Below are 24,330 nucleotides of genomic sequence, written 5' to 3' on the forward strand. Positions count from 1 at the left end.
GATATCTATCTGATAAATAGGATAGAACCACCTTAGTGGTTAATGCCAATTTGATGTGCCAGTCTCTGTCCAGTCCAGTCCAGATTAATCAGATCTAGAATGAACGGCTCAATTAAGTAAAAAAATCATTTTTTTAAGAGCCTAGTTGATACTGGAAGCTAACAGAGATTCAAAGGTGAGAGTACCAGTTTCTTTCTAATTTCCTTCCTTCCTTCCTTCCTTCCCGTGGGCTCAAATGCCGTTTGTTACTGTTTGGTTGTATACTACTATAAGTTAAAAGCTAACTTGTTTCACAGGTAATGTTTCCCTCATAATATTTTGCAGCTGAAGTGTCATGCAGATCCATTTCTAGGATACGGTTGTGTATTATGCTGAGAAGCAGAAACAGCATGAATAAACAGTCTGCTACTCGAAAGGATGTGAGCAAGTTTTCCAGAGGAGGCGGGCAGCTCATTTCACAACTTTAATGACAACATTCCTGTGGCTGACTCATTAGTGTGTGAACACTCACAGCTGATGACAGGCTGATGGAAGACAGTGGATTATGAGCAAAATCTGAAGCCAGTGTGAAACATGGTGATGTGGAACAGTAAACCGTGGCTCATCTGGACCACTTTAGTCTCACTGTGTATCTGGATATGGGACACACAAGCAGAGGAGGGTAAGTGTTCGGATGTTTTACAGAAGAACTTGTTCCCTTTCCAAACAAACAAAAACAAAAATGAGAAACAACAAAAGGAAAAGCCAACAACAATTAAATGCCTGTGAGTAGTTTAGGGGTTTTTATGCTGTGGGCCACATTCTGGTTGTTTATAGGAAGTGCTCCAAGAGGGTTAGGGTTAGGGTGGGATGGGAGGGATGGGAACACTCATTGCAGTTTTAATTTAAGAGATATGTTTTGCCCATTCTTTAACTCTTGATTCTGTGTTATGATGTATCTTATACTCTTAATTAATGAGAATAAAAGGGCTCACAGAGACAGAGACTTTTTTTGGATGTTAAGAGCAAAGATCTCAGATTTAAAAATATTCCGTGAAAAATTAGCTCATTTATCAAAAGTAAAAGCTTCATTGAGTTATTAATCAAAGTGGATGTTTACCTGCTGCATGCCGGTGAAAACATGAGCAAGCCTAAACAAAACACATTGGCATATTTCTTTTTTCTGTGAAATAGCTAAATTGAGCTGCAAGTGATATTAAATTATTGTCTTTCCATTTTTGTCATTCATCTTCCCAGCATGTTTTCAAATCAGAGTAAGAGGCAATGAAAGCAAAGTCTGTAAAATCAAAAAAACTTCCATGAACTGATGTTCATGTTGCTTCAAAAGAAAACAAGTATGCGCAAAACAATTTAAATTGTGTAGCCTTTCAAAAAAAAAAAAAAACTCACTTCAAATGATTTTGAATGTATACAGAATACTGAACATAAGCCAAAACATACAAAACGAGAACAATAACAAAATTGATTAAATCCAAACCAACATGGAAATAATATAGGGAACCTGCTCTAAGAAAGCAGCATCCAACCATTTTGTAGAGAATACAATGAGTGTCAGCAGCATCACCAGTGATCAACCTGTCAACGCACTAAACAAAACTAAACATTAAGGGCTTTTTCATACTGAAGCACATCTGCGGAGGATGGCACCATTATCTGAAACTGATCAAAAACAAAGATGCAAATTTGCAAATATGAAAATTTCTTACTGCTTCAACCTAACATGTCTTTGGGGTCATCAGGTGGGAACTTCCTTTCAAGTGTGTTTCATCTAGTTACTCCCACGACACCTTCAGGAGGCTAGACAGTGATCACTGGTCAGCCCCCTAATGTCAGCCATCACCGTCCCTCACGTCAAGACAACCATCTCAAACACCACTACCGTCACCTACTCTGACCTCTCACCCACTGCACCAGTGAAAGCGGGGTGGGGATACAGACCCTGGTTCAGGTAGGGGGGGAGAAATAGAAGAGGTGGAGATAAGAGTAGGGATGGGATACAGGCCCTGGTTTCAGTAGGGGGCATGAAAGTATAGAGGGTGCAGGAGGTGGAGGACAAGCTACACTAGCAGATTCAGCAAACAAATTCATCTCAACAGTCCTATAATCAGAGAGAGAGCAAAAGTCAAAATCAAACCAATACAGACCAACTCACCTGGACTAACATGGTCTCAAAGAGGCTCAAACAGGCCACACCCTCCACTTAAATACACTTCCTATTCCTGGATTTCTTCCTCTGCTTCTCCCAAGAGTCTGTCTTTCTTAAAAGCTTCCCCTGCTGGGCCCCCAGCTACTATTACTTCTAAATCAAATCAAATCAAATCAGATTTATTTGTATAGCGCCAAATCGTAACAAAGTTACATCAAGGCACTTTACATATAGAGCAGGTCTAGACCAAACTCTTTATAAATTTATTTAAAGAGACCCAACAGATCCCCCGATGAGCAAGCACTTGGCAACAGTGGCAAGGAAAAACTTCCTTTAAGAGGCAGAAACCTCGAGCAGAACCAGGCTCAGGGGGGGCGGCCATCTGCCTCGACCGGTTGGGTTGAGAGAGAGAGAGAGAGAGAGAGAGACAGGCAGGCAGGCATTGGAGGGGGGGGGGGTGTAGGCAGGAACATGTTGTTGCATGAAGTTCATGGAGTTGAGCTGTAATACAGAATTCATGCTATATGGGACCAGCAGGTGTTGCAGGAACATGGGATGGAGATGAGTCACCACCTGCAGGATGAGGACAGGGAGAGAGAGGAGAGGAACTGGGAGAGACAGAGACTTTGGCAGAACATGGTTAGTAAATGCAGTATAAATGCTTAGAACTGGGTGAAACTGTTTTGTTTTGTTTTTTTGTTTTTTTTAAGAAGGATGGTTTTTATCAGCGCATGCAAGGAGGGAGTTAGAGAGAAAGAGGGAGAGAGGGTGACAGGGAGAGACAGAGAGCGAGAGAGAGAGAGAGAGAGAGAGAGAGAGAGAGAGAGAGAAGCTCAGTCCTTCCCCCAGCAGCCTAGGCCTATAGCAGCATAGCTAAAGAGTAGAGGACTTTAACTTTTTAACTATCAGCTCTGTCATACAGGAAAGTTTTAAGCCTGGTCTTGAAAGTTACTAAAGAGTCCGCCCCCCGGACCGATGCTGGGAGTTGGTTCCATAGAAGAGGAGCCTGATAACTGAACGATCTGCCTCCAGATTGACTCTTGGAGACTCTAGGAACCACAAGTAAACCTCCATCTAGAGAGCGGAGTGGCCTGCTAGGACAGTAAGGAACTATGAGCTCTCTGAGATACGATGGAGCTTGGCCATTAAGAGCTTTATACGTTAAAAGAAGGATTTTGAATTCTACTCTATATTTTACTGGCAGCCAATGAAGAGCAGCTAACACGGGAGAGATGTGATCTCTTTTCCTAGTTCCTGTTAATATTCGTGCAGCAGCGTTCTGAATTAACTGAAGGCCTTTTAGAGATTTGTTTGGACATCCAGATAGTAATGAGTTACAGTAGTCCAGCCTAGAAGTTACAAATGCATGGACTAGTTTTTCTGCATCATCCTGAGAAAGGATGTTTCTGATTTTCCTAATGTTTCTCAGGTGGAAGAAAGCTGCCCGACTAACTTGTTTTATGTGAGGGACAAAGGACATGTCCTGGTCAAAAATTACTCCAAGGTTTCTTACAGTGGAGCTGGAGGCCAAAGTAATGCCGTCCAAACTGATGAGATGATTAGATAGCATTTTTCTGAGGTGCTTAGGACCGAGTACAATAACTTCTGTTTTGTCAGAGTTGAGAAGTAAAAAATTTCCAGTCATCCAGACTTTTATGTCTTCAAGACATGCCTGCAGTCTGACTATCTGACTGACTTCATTTGGCTTCATTGATAGGTACAGCTGAGTATCGTCTGCGTAGCAGTGGAAATTGATGCTGTGTTTCCTGATAATGTTGCCTAGAGGAAGCAGATAAAGCGTAAAGAGGATTGGTCCAAGTACCGAACCCTGCGGGACTCCATGACTGACTACAGTACATGAGGAGGAGCTGTTGTTTACATGAACAAACTGATGTCTATCTGATAAGTAGGATTTGAACCACTTTAGTGCAGTTCCTTTAATTCCAATTTCATGTTCCAGTCTCTGTAGTAAAATATTATGATCTATGGTGTCGAATGCAGCACTAAGATCTAGAAGGAGAAGTATGGAGGCTGATCCATCGTCTGAGGCCATTAGAATGTCATTGGAGACTTTAACCAGTGCTGTTTCTGTGCTATGATGGGCTCTAAATCCTGACTGAAACTCTTCAAACAAACTGTTCCCATCCAGATGCTCGTGTAGTTGTTTTGCTACAGCTTTCTCAATGATTTTAGAAATAAATGGAAGGTTCGATATGGGTCTATAGTTTGCCAAAACATCTGGATCAAGATTAAGCTTTTTAAGCTGGGGTTTGATGACCGCAGTCTTAAGTGCCTGAGGTACATAACCCAGAAATAAAGTCAGATTAACCAAATCTAGAATGAACGGCTCAATTAAATAAAAGATCTCTTTAAAGAGGCCAGTTGGTACTGGGTCTAATAGACAGGTTGATGGTCTGGATGATGAAACTATAGAAGCTAGCTCTGAGAGATTCAGAGGTGAGAATGATTCCAGATGTAAAAGAGGCACCGCAGCTGATTCAGCAGTTGCCGTCTTCAGAAGGGGATTTTTATCTAACGTAGGCAAGAGCTGATAAATTCTTTCTCTGATCGTGAGAATTTTGTCTGAAAAAAAACTAATAAAATCATTACTGCTTAGAGCTAAAGGGATCACTGGTTCAACTGAGCTATGGCTCTCTGTCAGCCTGGCTACAGTGCTGAAGAGAAACCTGGGGTTGTTCTTGTTTTCTTCTATGAGTGCTGAGTAATATGAACTTCTAGCACTGTGGAGAGCTTTTTTATACGTTTTTAGGCTGTCTTTCCAGGCTCTGTGAGACTCTTCTGACTTACTGGAACGCCAGTTTCTTTCTAATTTCCTTGATGTCTGCTTCAAGGTACGGATTTGGTAACTATACCAGGGAGCCATCCTCCTCAGATTGAATACTTTCTTTTTGAGAGGGGCGGCATTATCAAGATTCGAACGCAGTGTGGCCATAGTGCTAGTCACAAGGTCATCAACCTGCGTATGGGAGAAATCCTCATTTAAATTTAGATATGGCACTGTTGGGAATGATGACCAAATGTTCTCTTTAAATTTAGCCACAGCAGCTTCAGATAAACATCTTCTATAGCTGATTCCTCAAAGCTGTGGAGCCCATTAAAGTAAACTCAAATGTAATAAGGTAATGGTCAGACAGGAGAGAATTTTGGGGAAGAATTGTTAGCTTGTCAATTTCAATGCCATATGTTAGAACAAGATCAAGGATATGATTGTAAAAGTGAGTGGGTTCATTCACATGCTGGGAAAAGCCAATTGAGTCTAGGAGGGAAAGAAACCCAGAACTAAGGCTGTCGCTTTCTACATCAACATGTATATTGAAATCTCCCAGAATAATGATTTTATCTGTACTAAGTACTAACTCTGATATAAACTCAGAAAACTCTGATAGGAATTCTGAGTACGGACCAGGTGGACGGTATACTGTGACTAACAGAACTGGTTTTTCATCTTTCCAGTCTGAGTGGGAAAGACTAAGAGTGAGGCTTTCAAAAGACCTGAAGCCAGATTTTGGTCTGGGGTTGATTAATAGGCTTGACTGAAATATTGCAGCCACCCCACCTCCTCGACCTGTGGTAAGAGGGATATGAAAGTTAACATGAGTTGGGGGTGTAGCTTCATTAATGCTAACATACTCATCCTGCTGCAGCCACGTTTCAGTTATACAAAATAAATCAATATGGTGATCAGCTATGAGATCGTTAACTAGTAGAGATTTTGATGATAATGATCGAATGTTCAACAGTCCACATTTGATCGCAGTGTTATTTGAGACTAAATTTGTGGCTGTTTTAATTACAGTTAGGTTTTTGTTTTTAGCTCCTCTTTTGTTTAGTTTGGGTTTATTAACTTGTCTAAATTTAGGTGGTCGGGGGACAGACACAGTTTCTATAGACCTAAACATAGACAGAGACTCTATTCTATTCTCCGCAGGTGACCGCTCTGACTGAGGCGCAGAGGAGCGTGTTAAACTGCGGCTCTGCCTCCTGGTCTCGACCCGGGATTGTCAGGGTTTTGGATTTCTAATAAAATCGGCCATATTTCTAGAAATGAGAGCGGCCCTGTCCACGGTGGGATGGACACCATCTCTCCTAATTAGACCAAGTCTCCCCCAGAAAGACTTCCAGTTATCTATGTAGCCCACGTTGTTTTCGGGACACCACCTCGACAGCCAGCGGTTAAATGACGACATGCGGCTGTACATGTCATCACTGGTCCGATTAGGGAGGGGGCCGGAGAAAACTACAGTGTCCGACATCGTTTTAGCAAAAGTACACACCGATTCCACATTCATTTTTGTGACTTCCGACTGGCGAAGTCGGGTGTCGTTACTGCCGACGTGAATAACAATATTAGCATATTTACGTTTACCCTTAGCCAGCAGTTTCAGATAAGACTGGATGTCGCCTGCTCTGGCCCCCAGGATACACTTCACTATGGCCGCCGGTGTCACTAACTTCACGTTCCTCAGAATAGAATCACCAATCACTAGAGTCGGCTTTTCAGCGGGTGTGTCGCTGAGAGGGGAGAACCTGTTGGAGGTGAACCGGGGGCTGCTGCCTACGACTATGCCTCTTGTCTCGGACAGTCACCCAGCCGCCCTGACTAGATCCCGGCTGCTCGGGAGCCACTGGGGGGGAGGAAACTATCTTAGCTGCCGTATGAGCTCGTCTAGGTTGGTCCGCACCGGCTACAGGGGGGGGGCTAACTACACTAGCATAAGTTGGGCTAGCTAAAGTGCGGAGCCGGGATTCTAACTCATTAATCTTCGCCTCCATTTCTACCATCATCCTACATCTATGACAAGAGGTGCTATCATAAAAGGAGGCAGAAGAATAACTACACATGAGGCACAGAGAACAGGAGAGGAGAGGAGGAGGAGAAGGAGGAACAGAGAGTGGAGACAGAGAGCTAGAGGACATTGCTAATCGGGTAGTTTGATTAGGGGAGGAACAGAAACGGTTATAAACTTTGGAGAAAGGGGAGATATTGACTTCTAAAACCTAGTGTTGGTGTGAAAATAATTTTCTGCCTGATTACTCGAGTGAATTAGGAAATAATAGCAGAAGAACAGTGGAAACAACACAAGCACAATAGAGAGCACAACCGCCAGTGACCGGAAATGACGCAACACGCTTACCGCACGCACTTCACGCCACGGACACCTTCTTCTTCTAACCCAAATCCACTGACTGGATCTTACTGCCTCATCTGACATTTCCTTCACTATTTTCCTCACCCTCTGTCCCCTTCCTCCTAACTCCTTCAACAAAGCAGCAACAGATCTGGCTACAAACCCTCTACATCCTACCTCCACTGGACAAATCCTAACCTTCCATCCTCGCTGCTCAGCATCCTTACTTAGATCTGGATACCTGAGCTTTTTCCTTTCATATGCTTCTTCAACTGAATCCTCCCACGGCACAGTCAGCTCTATGAAATATACTCTCATTCTACTCCTAGACCACAAAATTATATCAGGCCTTAGTTTTGTACAGGTTATTTCCTGGGAAACAACAAACCTTCCTCCTAAATCTACCTGCATCTCCCAGTCACTAGCATCCTCTAAGCTGCCTTGCCTCCTTGTTATCTTATTACCTTTCCCTCCTTCTTGAATAAACTGAATTGCCACTCTCTTTGTCTTAGACCCTTCTAAATTTGCCTGCCTCCGTATATCTTCAATGCCTGCAGCTAAGCTTTCTAAAACCTGGTTATGTCGCCACGTATACCGTCCGACATACTAACCGTACAACCTGACAAGATGTGCTTTAGAGTTGCAGTACCTGAACACAACGAACATAGCGGGTCTCCATTTACCCAGAGTTTTGGTTTCTGGGGAGTTGGCAATCAATCATATGTTGCCCCTATCAAAAATCTAATACTACTTTGCTCCATACCACTGTCCCTGCTTAGCCTGAGCCACTGCCCTCACAGTCCTTGATATTTCCTCCTGTTTACGTACCTGCTCCACAACTAGTTTCCTCTTCTCTTTGGGACCTGCTCTACTCCACACCGGTTTGCCTCGGCCAAGCCCCAAGTCTCCCTGGCTTATTTGTACATTACCCACAATCTCTGTATGCCCAAGAGTTGCTTTTGCTTCCTGCACTGCCATTCTTGGATTAAAATTTCTCCCCTTGGGTGGGTTTGGAACCACCTTACTAACTACCACATCTTTACTCCCAGATAACAGGAGCTCTGTCCTAACCTTAGTACAGTTAAACTCCTCCACTAGACTAGATACTGGAAGCTGAAGTATGTCATTCCCATACAGTGCCACAGTGCTTAAACATCTTGGAACACCTAGCCACTTCCTAATGTAAAAGTTTACTAGTCTTTCCATTTTCTCTGCAGCAGATATTAGAATCTCATATATGACAGTGGCCACATCAACCTGGGAAATAATCCAAACTGCAATCACCACAGCTTCAACTTTCCTGGAAGTCCTTATTTGTCTATTCTATCCAGTCACTCAGCAACATCCTTCTGAAACTGCACTACCTGTTCTCCGTCCTTTTCATCTATTACAAACTTTCGATCACTTAATCTCCCTCTGCTTATTGAGATACTTCTAGACTTACTAGGCTTGATTTTCATACTAGCCCACTTTAAGTTTATATTAAGTCTCTCAAGTGCTCTTTTCATACATGGCACCGTTGTAGTTATCAACTTCATATCATCCATATATGCCCTAATTAGTGTAAGGCGCAAAAAAATAAAATTAAAGATTTCGGGAATTGAGAAATTAATTATGAGCAGGCTCAGCCCAAGTGTACAAGCTGCTGCTAGAAACTTCTGACTTGGCACTGTTCACTGTTCCTTCACTGAGAGTGGAAAAATATTTGTCACGGAAAGTTCAGCATTACTCTATAACTGTCTTAACTTCCTCTTGCCTACTCTGTTTAGTGGAGCTTTTCAGCTTTGAAAAACAGACCAGGTTGGAATGGACATCTTCCCCACGCAGAGAAGTAAGTGTGTGTTTTATAATAAAAGTCATCATGCACAAGGAAAATTTATACAGAATAAAAAACATTTTAATGAAATAACCTTTTTTATTATTTTTTGTTTGCTTTGTAATGACACCAATAACAGAATAGGTTTTTTTTGTGTCTTCGCAATGTTTATGTTGCATTGAAATGAACGTTTTCACATTTAATCAAAATTTGTGGAGAGTTGCTTGTAGTTCATCTTTGGTGAAAAATGTGAAGTACACAATTTTAAGTAGGGGATAGAAAATGTAAATATTAATCCCAATTAAAATGACCAAAGACGTGATGCCACCTAATGCACAAACACTTCACACAAATTAGGAAAATTGGAGGGACAGAAAGGACTGAATCAAGTTTGAGGAGGTTAAAAATGAAGCCAACGCTGCAGTTCCTCTAAAGGCCACTAGAGTCTGGCTCCAGCCTTCAGTCTCCATAGACCTCCATGTGGCTTTTCATTGATTTCATTTTCCCTCTCTCTTGTCACTCCAGTGGAATGAAATCCATCTTAGACTTGGCACAGAGAGTCGCGTGCCTGTACTCCAGGCTTGTGGGAGAAGAATACCAAGAAGTATTTTAAGCCACTGGATCGAGCGTAAAGAAGCCCATGATCTGCTAATGGATGTTGCATTTTCCCAAGAAGAGGAACCATCTGGAGTGCTCAGCCAACTGCAAGTTCACTTTTATGACACAGACACACCTATCTCAAGATTTCAGGATAGGGCAGTTTTGGAACTTCAGACCTCAAAGCCATTCCCAGTCACAGTCCCTTTAAGCCAGATATCCAGCTATTTGAACTATAGCCTGGCATTGAAGTTGGGCTCTGTAAAGCGCCAAGGCTTCCAAATTGCCTTCCTCTATTCTGGAACATGTGTGTTGCTAACTTCCATCAGGCTGTACTACAGAAGGTGCCCTGAGATTATGACTCACCTGGCCTGGTTTGGAGGGGCGGGGGCTGGGTCTGGGCCTCTGTCAGGTTCCTGTGTGAAGGGAGCTGTGGAGGTTTCTCTGCCCATTAGAGAGTGTCATTTGGATGGAGTGTGGGGGCCACTGCAGGGGGGATGTGCCTGTGAGCCTGGGCATCAAGTCATGGGTGACACCTGTCAAGGTATGATCCCATAGGATTTTTTTAATTCATCAAACATTTAGAATTCATTCAAACAGTAATATTTTTCTTCATTGTAGTGCAAACTCAAAAAAAAAACAACAACATCAAAACATGAGAAAATGTGTCCCTTTAAGCACAAAAACAGCTTTAGCAAAACATTGAGCTTATTTGTGTATCAGATGCTCTTATTAGTTTTTTGTTATTTAGTTTACTGTGTACTATTTTTTGTCAAGTTGTAGTTGACTAAGTCTGAGCATTTAGTCTGATTTTATAAAAAAACAAAACAAAACCCAAAGTATTTTAGGTTAGTTGTAGTTGATGGAGCTCATTTTAGTCCTTAAAAGCAGATTAATTTTAATCTAATTTCAGCCAATTCATTCTCACCAATGGATGGAATTTTTGGTCTTTTTCTCACTTATCTCACATGTATGTTATTACCTAATGAAGTGGCAACACGTGATTTTGGAAGCATCACAATCTGGGAGTGATCAAAATTTTTAATCAGTATTTTGTGAGGTGGATTTGAACTTGAAGCAGAAAAATATCCAAATATTGAACCACATGTCGCTATGCTGTCTCTCACCCTAAACCCCTAAATTAATCTATTATTGTAAAATGTATTTCAGGCAGGAATACATTTATTGAATAACAAATCAACAAGTCAGCTGGCACTGTTCTATCTTAGCCACACATAATATATAAATCTCTTCTTCTGACCAAAAAAAAAAAAAAAAATTAAGGTTTTTATTTGATACAGTAGATCGAAAGATTTTTTTCTGTCCACAAAAATGCGTGTTAATTTAAGCACAGACATTGATTTTGTCTTGTCATTTAGCGATTAAAAAAAAAACCAAAATAAAAACATTATTACGAATATATTTGGTCTCGTCTCATCTGAAGAAATGACCACTGCATTGAGGTAAATTTAGATTTATTGCCCAAAGTTGTTTACTGGCCCTTCCAGTTTTGGATTTGAATTTGTCCAACTTTGATCTTCTTACTGCTGATTATGACATTAATAATAAATCTTACTATTGGTCTTATGTTTAAATGTAGTTACAATTTTTGAAAAAAAAAAAAAAAAAAAGGGACAATAGACTTAAGAATTTCCTGCACTTACAAGACAACTTCTAAAATCTGAATAATAATAAAGACATTTATTTGTTTGATGATTGAAGTGTCTGATCATAAGGCCCAAATGGACTTCTAAAGTGGCAGCAGCAACTAAGATGATCAGGAGACAAATTTCCAAAATTTCACTTTATAACATCAGAGGAACAGGACGGTCCTGTTTTTAAATACTGTTTGCAATATGAATATGAATATGATAATTGATACTAAGTATTCAAGAAGCATGCTATGGTGAACACTTTGAAAGAGTAAATAAATTATAACAGAACTAAACTATGTTATAAAAAGGAGAGTATCTTTCTCCAGAGGCATTGCTTCATTCATCATTTTTCTGTCTTTAATCTTGGCATTTCCATGTATAACAAAAAAAATTCTAAACTTGGTTTGTACCCTTGCTTTATCTGCCACATAAGTGCAAGAACAAATTTTTAGAAGCAGTCAGCAAAATCAAACTTCTGCACTTTTCTGAGGAAGTTGAGTCTGTGCTGTTCTGACCTGATGAAGCCTCTTGGATGAGGTGAAATGTCTTTAAGAATCTAAAACAAAGTCCTGTTGCCCTCAACCTGGATGACCTATAACCTACACAAAAAGCTCAAACTGAATGTTTTGTTTAAATCAATCACTACCTAATGACTCATGTTAAGCCAAGAAGATTTACGTGTGTGTGAAAACTGTGCTTTCAAAACATCACATCAAATGACCTCAAAACAATGTATTTTAATTTTCATCAGTTTCCATCCACCATCAGTAATGTAATTGTAATGTGATTTAGACATTGCTATTCAGAGATGTCTCTTTCAGGAGATATCTCTCTTTCTATTTTCACTGCCATTTTCTATTTGATGAGCAATGCCTCCTGACTTTCATATCCTCTTCCTCATTAATCTCTTCCTTCCCTTATGTTTTATTTTTGATACATTTCCTTTGCATTGCTCAACAAAAAAAAAAAAAAACAAAATGTCTGACTCATGCTTATTTTTATCTAAAATGTGACATTTTTGCCATTGCAGCAGCAGGGACAGTTTGATAAAACACTCTGGGGCCTAAATGTTAGTCCACGTATTGGACAATGAGAGATAAGAAATATGAGAAATGCTTGAGGTCATTTAAAAAGGTTCTCTATAAAGAACACTTTCATAATCAAAGTAATTCAACCTCCCCAATCAGTGATTATTTCTATTTCACCAGCATGTAGGATGGGCTTCTACAAATCAGCTAATGACAGTGCAGGATGCCAGCTGTGTCCAGCGAACAGCAGGACACACGTAGAAGGATCAGAGAGGTGTGACTGTCTGCAGGGTTTCAGCCGACTGCCAACGGAGCCAGATCACCTCAGCTGTACCAGTAAGACTGACGGGTTTTCTGTGAATCACCAAGTGTCATCCCACTATAAAATTATTTCAAATGATTAGACATTAAAGGTCTTATGTAAGTTATGTACATTGCAAATTTTTTACCTCTTCAGTGATTTTTTTTCTAATGCTTGTCTTTCATTGAAATGATCATTTCTCAGATGTCCACCGTGTTGCACATTGATTGGCTTCCTTCTGTGAAACTGTATACATTACATTTTTTGGTGTATTTTGATTTTGCTTCCCTGCTATGTGCCTCACAGAGCCACCCTCTGCTCCAGTGAACCTAACGGTCCAACATCACAATGATTCAGTGCTGAAACTGGTGTGGGATCCTCCTCTCGACTGGGGAGGCAGACAGGAAATTACGTATCATGTAAAATGTCAGAAGGAAGCAGAGGCTGGTGGTGTGTGGGAGGCATGTGGGAGCAATGTAATGTTCCTGCTAGACTCATCAGAGCTCAACAGCACCTCAGTCAGCATCATAGGCATGAATCCCCAGTGTGGCTACAGACTGTCAGTGCAAGCCTTGAATGATATATCCAGCCTCCACGGAGCACCACTTGCATCCACTGCTACGTTGACCATTAATAGATGTATGTAAGCCTGATAAGAGGATCTGCTACTTCAGTCTTTTAGCTAATATGAGCAAACTTAATCAGAAATCTTTGTCTCGTTGTTGCTTCACCAGTAATTATCACGAATTTCCAGCTCCATATCCCTCTCCAGCTAATTAAAAATGTACACTGCTTAAATGAGCTCATTTGGGGAAAAGACATGTGGGCTGCAGTTGTTTAAAGCTGCACCAGTTCCTTTGAATTTAAACATTCAATATGCACACTATCGCTTCATCACATTGTTATGGAGAATGTGTTCACTAATTATTTATTTAAATATCCACAGACATATACAATAGCAAAATCTAACTGTTTGAGTTGTGTTTATGTCCGTGTAACAAACGGAAGTCAAAAATTCAGTGTGGAAAAAAAGTTACTGCTGCTGCATCTGAAATCAAGGTTAAATATGAAACTGAACCAAATAGAAATTTTATGCTTTTGATGTAGAAAGAAAAATTTGTTTCAGAGCTTTGATGAATTTTTCCATATTTAATTCAAATATTAACAAGAGAAGCCTTCATGTTTTGAAGTATAACTGAGTTAGTATTAAATGGCATTAGACAGGTAATCTGTTTGAATTTATAATAACCCGATACTGATTACACAGTGCAATGCTAAAACAAGTTGATAAGAAAGCGAGAAAGCTTAAGTGTCACTTTCACTTCTTTTCTCTTCAATTCTGCACCAGGCACAAAAATTCACAGAAAAGTTAAAAGTCATTTCACAGTGCAAAGACAAAGCAATTGCGCAATAAAAAAGGCTTTCCTGTTGTAATGTATAACAGGAGTAAATATGGAAAAGCTCCCCAACAAAAGACAAAGAATCCTATTTTCCGAAGAGGCAGAGAAGCTGAAGGGGCTCAGTGAGAGAATCCAAGCTTTTGGATAGTCACTAAATTAATAAAAGAACCATGGTCAGACGGGCATTTAGACTGTGGGGCTATGGCTAGTCTGATGATAGCTAGATAGATATCCAAAAACTATGTTAATAGATCTATAGTAACAAAATTTCAGGGTTTGTGGCCCAAGCTGCAATTGTTTCTTCCTTCGGACAGTGGCCAGGCTGATAAACACTACTGCTAGGAACCAGACTAGCAGTCAGATATAATTAGAAGCAACCATTGTTTGTTGGTCTGAGCTAATAACACTTTTTTGGTGGCAACTTTTATAAAATTTTTTGGAAAAGTAGCAGTGCAACAGATTTACTTATTGGGTCCACTTTAGAGACTATTTAAATGTGATGTTTAACATGAACATTACTTTTCATTTATGTGTCACGCGGGCCACTTTTTCTTCCAGGGAAAGAGCCTGGAGTGGTGGTCACTGTGACCCCAGAGTTGTACATCTCAAAGGATGAATTAGCACTTGCTGCACACCACTACAGACGTATGTCCATGTGGCTGACAGTTGGTGTTTTATTTGCTATCTTGCTGCTCATGGCTGTAATTCCCATGGTTGTGTGTCTCCTGCGTCGGAACTACACCCAACACAGGTAAAAGAATCATCTACCTCTGTGTCTCAGTGCAATTCTTTTTATCTGTTATCATTTCCTTTAATGAAATGCCAGCAGCTCAAGTCCAGTGAAAACCTCTAAATGGTACAAAAGTTGAATAGACAACAACCAGAGTTCCTCTGGGCTTAATGTTTAGCTCAGCTGTTAGGCTTGTGGACCAATTCAGCCTAAAGTATGAATTGGTAGAATTGACAAGACTTGACAGTGCATCTTCTGCATAAAATGAAACACCATCATTTTGCTGAGGTTTCTGTTTAAAATGAGCCTATTCCATAGCAAATTGTTTCATTTCACATCAACATGGTTTTAGATTATTCTACTGAGCTTTTGCCCATCATATCCTTGGACAATAATAAAATGACTGAACAGGTTATCTGGGGTCATTATTTGTTTGACTCAGAAATAAGGCCACACGGTAGCTTTCCAATATAACACTGATCTTTAGTGCTGAGATGTTTGTTAGCAGTATGTTAGTGTCATATCGTTGTTAGCTTATTTCTCCTCACATATGCAATAAAGTAAGGTTCTTTGTTGAGGATGCAGCCCATTGAGACAAATTTCATTAAACATATTCTTGTCTTCTCCTTCTGGGCCTTTTGTTGGCTCTGTCTGAATGTCCTTTCTGTGTTTGCAGCTGTCACAAAATCATAACCACAAATGAATTTTCTCTGTTACTTTTAACTTTGAAACTGTCTTCCTCCTCCCAGTGGCATGATTGTGTTTGTGTGTCTTTCTTGTTGTGTAATAACTGACTGTGAAAATAGAAATAGTGAATATACTTAAATTTAGATAAGTTATTGAGCCCTGTCTACATACTATATGTATGACATGCTGATATTTCTGAAAGTAGCTTTGAAAAATGAGAAACACTGTCTGAGAACTGCCGAGAAATAGTCAATATTGCAGGATTTTGAGCAACATTAGATTTAAAACTTCATTTTGGGTACAATGTTGCAATTGTTTTCCAGTGACCACACATTTCCCATAAACCATCCATTAGCAATGTGACTTAACTGTTAAGGTCACTGATGGTTGAAGCCAGTCCCTGCTGACATTGGGCAAGGGGCGCAGTATATCCTGGATAGGTCTCCAGTAGATCTCAGGGCCAACATATGGAGAAAAACAGCCATTCACATTTGCACTCACACCCACAGGTAGTCAGAAATTAATTCATCTAAACCAATTAATACATGTCTCTGGACAGTGAGAGGAATCCTGGAGTTGCCTTCTGGTTCTCTGGAGGTCCTCTCTGTGCCTACATGGGTTCCCCCATGCAGGGTTCCCCCATGCAGGCACAGGAGAGCATCCAAACTGCACACACAAAGGCCTCAGACTTGAGATTTGAAGTAGAATCCTCTTGCTGTGAGTAGGCAGTGTTGACCATTGCATGTGGGAACTATGTTACATTTAAAATGTTTAAAATCACAATGTGCCTTCAGTTCAGACCCAGACACGGTAGAGCTTTTCCCAATCAATATTCAACGTTCCTACCAATGTCCAGAGGTGGAGGAGGCTGCACCTCAGGAGGATAACAGTAAGTGTAATGATCAGTATCTTTGTCCTTTTCATCTTGTCATCTCTGACATTTGAAAACAGAATTTCAGTTTGATCAAACCAAACATAGGTATGTGTTTTATCCTTTGTGGTCACACTGTAAAGCAGTGGGAAAAACACAGCAAATATTTTCATGCGAGGGCTGTACTTTATTTGTAGCAAACATGCATATCCAACAGTCTGAATTTTTTATTAGCATTTACATTTATTCATTTGGTAGATGCTTTAATGCAATGCAACTTACAGTTGAAAGACATCAACAGCTTTGTTGCACCCTAACATTAGATATCCCTAAATATATATTGTAATGCGTAATATAATAGGTTACCTTAATGGGGTCTTTGATTGAAAAGCAGGTGGAGGCTCTATATTAATATTGTGATCAATGAGTCAGTCCACAGAAATTTTCACAGCCTGCATTCAGAAATTGTGTTAACTGACTCTTAGTTCATATTCAGAGGATGAGCAGCCTTCTGCTGCAAACATGTTACTTTTCTTTTTGTCACATTTGGACATTGAATGTTTTGCTTTGTGTTTCAGTGGCAGAGGGGGTGGCCCACTTGTTGGAGGGGGTCAGTGAGAGGCTGCTGGCCAGTCTGAAGGATGTCTTGATAGCAAGAAACAAGTTGACACTGGGCAAAGAGCTGGGCAAAGGTCAGTTCTTCATAAATAATCCTGTCTGTCACTTCACCAACTCTGATTAGGGTAGAATATTCTAGATGAATGATACTGTCTCTCCTGTTTACACATCAACACTTATATTATTGTTGAATAATGACTCAGTGAATGATTTCTCTTTCAGCCTCCAGTGAATCAAATACGTTGGTAATGACAGGTATTTCATGATAGTTTTTCTGTGTTACGATGATTGCTAAAAGCAATGCTTACTGTTGTACAGGGGAGTTTGGTTCTGTATATGAAGGCGTTTTTAATGCAGAAGAAGGCTTGCACATCAAGGTGGCTGTGAAGACAATGAAAGGTGTGTAGAACTGATAGTGAACACTATATCAGAACTCCACTCAAAGTTTTCTTATATTTGTCTTTTTTTTCTTACTCACCTAGTGGGAATCTACAACCAGGAAGAATTACATGAGTTTTTGAGAGAGGCAGAGATCATGAAGAGCTTTGATCATGAAAATGTGGTCAAACTTCTTGGTAAGTTATATCACCCTTTAGGTTTAGCTGAGGAATTGCTGATTTACAAATACTTTGTTCTTGTCTAACCTTGCTGAGTGTGGCCTATCAGCAGAACAGGTGTTATTTTAAACATGAACAACATGTTTTATAATTTCATTTGCTATATAGATAAATATCTATTCCGGTTCGCCATTTATTTTGCCTCAAGGCGTGTATTTTGGTGAAACTCTTTTTCTATCAGCGATAAAGAATTTGTTCTCTGATCTGGTGCGCTGACATTTTTGAAAGGTAAATTAGAATGTTTGTGTCTCATCTTTTAATCTACCCACACACTTAGATTAGCTTTCTCTTCTCTTCTGCAGCAGAGGTAACATTGTGAGAGAAATGAGACTGTGTTTGTCCTGCAGGGGTCACTTTGCAGAGAGAACAGGGCTCTTCCCTGCCTGTTCCTCTGGTTCTCCTGCCCTACATGAAACATGGAGACCTGCGCCACTTCCTCATTGCTACACGTTATGGTGATATTCCTATGGTGAGATGCAGTCACCGCATGCACATAAACTCTATAAATAGAACTGATGCATGTCAGCACACCCTCCTCTAGAGATATATACATACGAGGGGAATGATGGTTGCCCCCCTGGAACTAAGAGAAGATTGCTTCACTCGTACACAATCTCACCACAGCAAGTCAGCTGTGTGACTTGCATTAATGATTTAGCCACAGTTTTTATGCCGGATGCCCTACCTGTCACAACCCTCCTCATATCTCCAGGCTTTGGACAGGCACAGGCCAACCATTGGTTTGCATTGTGGCTGGGGTTTGAAGTCTATCACTGAACTACATCCCCAGGCATCCCACATCCAATAAATAACATGCAGAATAAGTATAGTAACAATGGTCTGGTTTTTGCAGTTTTGGCTGTTCTTTCTGTTGATTGGCATTAGCAGAGGTGAACATTGTACTGATGTATTGAGTTGTAATGGATTTTTTTATTGATATCGATACTCATATTGAAACTAAATGTTTTTGTGAATATGAAACTAGCATTGTATATCTTAATTGTAGGCTTTAAAATAGCAAAATTATTGGAAACACAGTATTCTTTTGTTAGTCAAAACATGGCTTCATAAAATCATTAACACATCATCAGTTGACGTTCTGACACCAGACAATTGGAGCCAAGGGATCAAGCCAGTGTTGAAAAAGCCCTTGGTTTGTGTCCAGGTAGCGATATCACACCCACATCTTGAAGCAACTTCTTCTGATCAGGGACCATTTAGATGTGCCAGCATACAACCTCAATGATCTTTGATGACCTTGCTTTGCATTTCTTCCACTATCTTCCTGCACTGACCCCTTCCTCTCATTGAACTTCTTAATGTAATCATCCCCGAGAGTGATGACTTCCAAGAGAATTATGTACCCAAGACGTCCTAGCACAGCACTTTATTAGTGCATTAGTGTTGGTGTGCGAGCAGTTTGATGGGGCTTATTTTTCTGAACCTCCTCTCTTTTCCCCCTGTTCTGTTTAAAAAAATTGATAAGTGGTCCAGACAATAGTTGGATGTTCAATGTTTTTGATTTCAAAAAACATTTTTTGCATATCTCTACTGAGGATACAGGAAAAATTCACACTCCTCTGTAGAGTAACCTTTGTAAGTTGTTTTAAATATTGTAAGGTACCTCATTCTGTTCTGTAGCTGAGCTTGCTTTTGCATTCTTGAACACCCGCTGGACCTCAATCCAAATGAATTTCACTCTGTGAGTGAACTGAATAAGAACTTACAGTGGCTGAGCTCTAGCTCGCTAGGTGATAATTTTAACCAAATGAACTACAATTGTTGTCGACCAAGAGGCTGAGTAAATCGTAGTATGGAAGGCTGCATTTGTCAAATTTGTCCATGATCTGATCATCAATTGTAGCAAACAACAAAACAAGACCTATAACCATGAGAATTTGGAAAAAGCATCAAAATTAATACTATTTTATTTAATTCTTTACCACAGTGTGGATTTGTGTTTGTGTCTTCAATTTATAATGATAACATGCCATACGTATCTTCCATTTATTACCAGCCACACCTATGCTAAAACACCCACAAAGTGCTACTCAGATTTAAAATAAATGAAAGACCACACCATTCTCTTCCAGTTTGTGCCCCATCAGAGTCTCCTGCGCTTCATGATTGACATTGCTGCAGGGATGAACTATCTGAGCTCGCAGGGGTTTCTGCACAGGGACTTGGCTGCACGCAACTGCATGTGAGTCAATTAAAGGGAGATACTGGGGGGAAGAAGCCGGGTGGGTCAAGCACTATGCCACCCTTGTTCTTCTCTGATAGTGCCTCTGTCCTCGGTTATTGGTATTCATCCAGGGTTTGCATGTTCAAAAGAAGCTGTTGAAAAGTGTGAGAGACAGACTGGGTGTGTGTGTAAAAAATGTAAAAAATAAAATACTGTGACAGAGCTCATATTTTGTCCTTTAATCTGAGCCAACACAGCACTACTTAGAACAGTGCAAATACACTACACCATTACTTGTAATACAAATATACTGTTTAATTTTTTTATGTTAACAGGCTGGGTGATGACCTCAGGGTATCTGTAGCTGATTTTGGCTTATCCAAGAAAGTCTACAGTAGCAATTATTATCGACAGAAAGTAGCTATTCGTGTGCCGATCAAGTGGCTGGCCATGGAGAGTCTGTCTGAGTCTGTGTACACTACCAAAAGTGATGTGGTGAGTACATTCGTCTGTGGAACAGCACAGTTTTGAAAGAATAGATTTGACTCTTATTGATTATGAACTTTACTGAATGTCTGATTTTGTACATTACATATACAAAAAGTAGTGCTGTGATTTTTGTTTTTATCTTGTCAGTGGTCATTTGGAGTGACAATGTGGGAGATTGTGTCCTGGGGGAGAACTCCTTATCCTGGAGTCCAAAACAATGAGCTACTGGACCTACTACTGTCTGGAATGAGGCTCAAGCCACCTGAGGGGTGTGACCATAAACTGTGAGTTTGATTCATTATAAATATACAGAATATATACAGTGCAAAGGTCTTAGACCACCACTTACTCAGCAACTTTTAATCATCCATGTTTATCTTTTTGTTGTCTTTATATGGATACAAACAGAAAATACTGGAAATATATACACAGTGAATCCCCCATAACTTTCAGAACAAAATTTCCTAGTATCTAGTGTGACCTCCCTTGGCACAACCCACATCTTAAACTCTTTTGTGGAGATTGTTGTGAGGTAATATATTACACCAGGCTTCTTTCAGCTCTTCTAACTATTCTGCTATACATTTCTGTCTTTTATTTATTTTCTCTGTCCAGGTGATCTCATACTGCCTCTATAATATTTGGGTCTGGACTCTGTGGAACCAAATCCATGCCTGACAGTGTATAATCAGTGTATTATCATGCAGAAAAATAAAGCCATATCATATCACATCTTGAGTATTTAACTGAAACTTATTTATAACTTTGTGTAAAAGACTTCGACTTCAGTGCAGTGCTCTGCTGTAATATTGGTCGAATCATCAAAACTGATTGTTTGAAACATTCAAGATTCCAAGAGCCCCTTGTGAACCTGATCTTTAATTCCTTTGACAAATGCGGCCAGTTGATGGTGGAGTGATGTTCCTTTCACTTCTAAATATCAACTCCAATGGTTGAAGATCCAAACGTTTGGAAATACATGCAGAGCTTTTAGCTTTTACCTATTGTGAAATATTTTTTATGTGACACCTAAATAACAAAAAGCCAAACCACATGTATTGTACGAGCTGATAATAGTAGGTTGAATTACTTTCTAGCTGTTGATGATTTTTATTTTTCGATTTCATTCCACTTCATTACTAATAACTAAATTATTTTCATTTATTTACATGTCCAGATTTCTTAAGTGGAAAAGTGGAAAAACAGTCTAATAGCAAATTCATTTACTGAAATTTCTTTTGACATGTTCAGTACTTATTTCCCCCACTGCATATATTCAAGCTAAATGACATGAGAGAAGAATATTTTATTTGCAGTGCTCACAATTGACAGACATGTGAAACATATCCAGATGGATTCCTCTGAGAACCTGTTTGTTTTAAGCCTTTAATGTACTATATCTGTAGTGTCTGTAACACTTTACTCCATCTTACTCCAAACACAGTTATGAAGTCATGCTGAGCTGCTGGGATACGAAGCCGAACCGGAGGCCTGGCTTTGAAGAACTGGGTGAGAAACTGAAAAGTCTTCTGTTGGAGCTGCCAGTCTTGGAGGCCTGCCAGGAGGCTAGCTACATCAACCAGGGCCTGGAAGCTGCTTCTGCCATGGCCGCCTCTTTGGAGCAACAGACAAACTCTGGAGGGAGGGGGGAGAATGTCTACCTGCCAAGTCCTGCGGGTGCTGCTGCAGACAAAGCTGATGATATGGAAGAGGAGGGTGGCTACCTTAAATATAGCACTGATTCAATGACAATGAATAATAATCACTAAATCAAACAATGCTTTTATAAGTGTTGGGGCACAGCCCATTCAAGACAATGTGCTCCTTTTTTGAACAAAGGAAGGCCTTTTGGACTCAGCTCCCATATAATGATAATCTTTTCACACCTATGTGGAAGCACAACCACAAACTGTAAGTCCAGCTGCTAATGGTCACTGTATAACATGAGACCTAGCTCTACAAAAACCTCCTGTTCCTCCTCTCGTTCTTTTCTCCCGAGGCTTCCTCCACACCTGCTTGGAACCCTCTCTCTTGGTTCCTGGGTCCTCTCTGGGCTTGGATCCTCTGAGGAAGAATCCAACCACTCAGACCTGCATCCAAGGCACGAGGAAGGACAGTTGTTTTTTTTTTTTTTCAAGAACTGGGCCAACTTAGCATAAAACAAGCACAGCTAAGAACAGGACTGTTAACTCTTTTACAAGCAAGTGTAGGTTGTTGGTTAGCCCCACCAGGAGTTGATATTGATTGTTGTATGCTCACACACGCTTTAGCACATCACTCATCTTGCATGCAACTCACCCAGGTTCGAGCTGTGAAATGTATAGGTAGTGATAAGTTTTAAATACCAATTCCAATATTGAGTCATATTAGGAGATAGTACTTAGCATCAGAGTCAAATTTCTGAATGAGGGCCAGAAAAGATTTTTTTAAAATTGATCTTTTGTAATGTTTTATTACGTAATCGTAATGTTTTTTTCAATGGTCTAATTATTGTTTCTTAAAATCTTGAGTCTGATCTTGTATATTTTCTCAATTAAGTAATGACTTTCATGCAGATAGACGCACTTAAATGTGAAGGGTTCCTTGTTGTAAATGCTTGAGTTGGGGCTTTACTGTTATGTCTATGCAGACTCATCACAGTTTACAGGAGTCAGGTGAGTCCACGAGGGAATCTATGACTGAAAAAGTACTGAACCCTGGTCTGAGCTGAGTCTGGATTTCTTGAAGAGGTTTCTTCAAGATGTGAGATGTGAGCCCTTGGAAGTGAATTATGCTTAATTAAGTCTGTCCTTGCAGGGCAAAAAGCAGTTAACGGCTGCAAATGTCAGGCACAAACAGCGCAGTTTAACAGACTTTCACTTTTTTGTGATGTTTTTTAGGTATTTCAGCAAAAAAAAAACCCAAAAAACTCAAAACTCAAAACTGCAAAACTGTGACCACTTTAGTTGCAGTGTTGTTCACTTGTATCTTATATTTAAATCATTATATTCTTGATTAAATAAATTAATAAAATTAAATTGAATCACATTACTATACAGGCACATTGGAATTCTTTTCCTCAAAGTCGGATTTGTAAAGAAAAATTGAAGGATGAAAGTCGAAAGAGCAGCAGTTTCAATAAAGTACAAAAAAGGGAAGCTATATATTCACACACATTATAAACATTAAGTAATGCTGGTGTAGTGCTAACAACACGTCTACATATATCAGTGTTTCCCCTACCATTATATTGGGGGGCGGCCCAATATATAGTCAATTTAATATAACTTAATTTTCTATATAGCGCCAGATCACAACAGACGTCATTGAAGGTTAATTTTCCTATAGAACATCTTTATAGCTACCTTCTTTTATCAAATAACATAATAATATGGTTTTTATTTTATTTACGCGACAGAATGTCATTTCTGTCTCTCCATGTTTGCACAGTTCTCCTCTGCGCTCTGTATCACAGATGGCGGAGTTTCGGCCTCGAACACAGATGAGCAGACTCATTTTGAACATTTTCAGAACAAGACACAGTTGGCCATACAATCTGAACTGTCCTCAAAATATGAGGAGTTTGGTGTCCTGTACCCAACAATGAGCCTGCTGTCTTCCATTGCCCTGACGGTCCTGGTCAGCAGTGTAAACTGTGAGAGGGACTTCTTACCTGTGAACAGGGTAATAAATACTTTTCACAATAGGATTTGCAGCTATGCTATAACTATTTTAAGGCATCAGCTATCATTTTTAAAGCCTAACAGTGAATGTGTTTGCAGGTCAAGACAAACATCTGCAATAGGCTGCATCTAGCAGCCTTCCTGCAGCTCTCAATAAATGGGCCAGAAGTTTCAGACTTCCCAGATGAAGAGGCGCTGGAAATGTTCTCCCAGAAGCCCAGGAAGATTCACTGCAGTGACAAAAACTCCTTATTGTTCAGCTCTATTGTATTATTATATATTCTTGTCATTAAAATATATTATGATTCCAATTCCTTTTTTCATGTTTTTATCCAACCCCCCTCCCCCCAAGGCTGCAATCCTAGGGGAAACACTGTA

The 24,330-nt window shown here is 40.0% G+C and overlaps 1 protein-coding gene across 1 annotated transcript; it reads left to right on the top strand.

Annotated features, from left to right (window-relative positions):
• Positions 1–580: 580 nt before the first annotated feature.
• On the top strand, positions 581–22,372 carry LOC115059309 (tyrosine-protein kinase receptor TYRO3). The gene is made up of 14 exons (XM_029526965.1): positions 581–661; positions 9,066–9,127; positions 9,638–10,253; positions 12,573–12,728; positions 14,652–14,844; positions 16,305–16,399; positions 16,960–17,073; positions 17,318–17,398; positions 17,482–17,574; positions 17,964–18,085; positions 19,710–19,819; positions 20,137–20,296; positions 20,438–20,574; positions 21,735–22,372. Exons 3-14 carry the CDS (start codon positions 9,764–9,766, stop codon positions 22,057–22,059), a joined length of 2,076 nt encoding a protein of 691 aa, XP_029382825.1. The 5' UTR covers positions 581–661; positions 9,066–9,127; positions 9,638–9,763; the 3' UTR covers positions 22,060–22,372.
• The last annotated feature ends 1,958 nt before the right edge of the window (positions 22,373–24,330 follow it).

This window comes from Echeneis naucrates, chromosome 18, assembly GCF_900963305.1.
Source record: "Echeneis naucrates chromosome 18, fEcheNa1.1, whole genome shotgun sequence".
NCBI classification, from domain to species: domain Eukaryota; kingdom Metazoa; phylum Chordata; class Actinopteri; order Carangiformes; family Echeneidae; genus Echeneis; species Echeneis naucrates.

Coding starts and splice junctions, on each gene's coding strand:
- LOC115059309 (XM_029526965.1), top strand. CDS start 9,764: ATGGATGTTGCATTTTCCCAAGAAGAGGAACCATCTGGAGTGCTCAGC. Junction 12,729..14,651: donor AGATCACCTCAGCTGTACCA/GTAAGACTGACG, acceptor TTTTTCTTCCAG/GGAAAGAGCCTGGAGTGGTG. Junction 14,845..16,304: donor CGGAACTACACCCAACACAG/GTAAAAGAATCA, acceptor ATGTGCCTTCAG/TTCAGACCCAGACACGGTAG.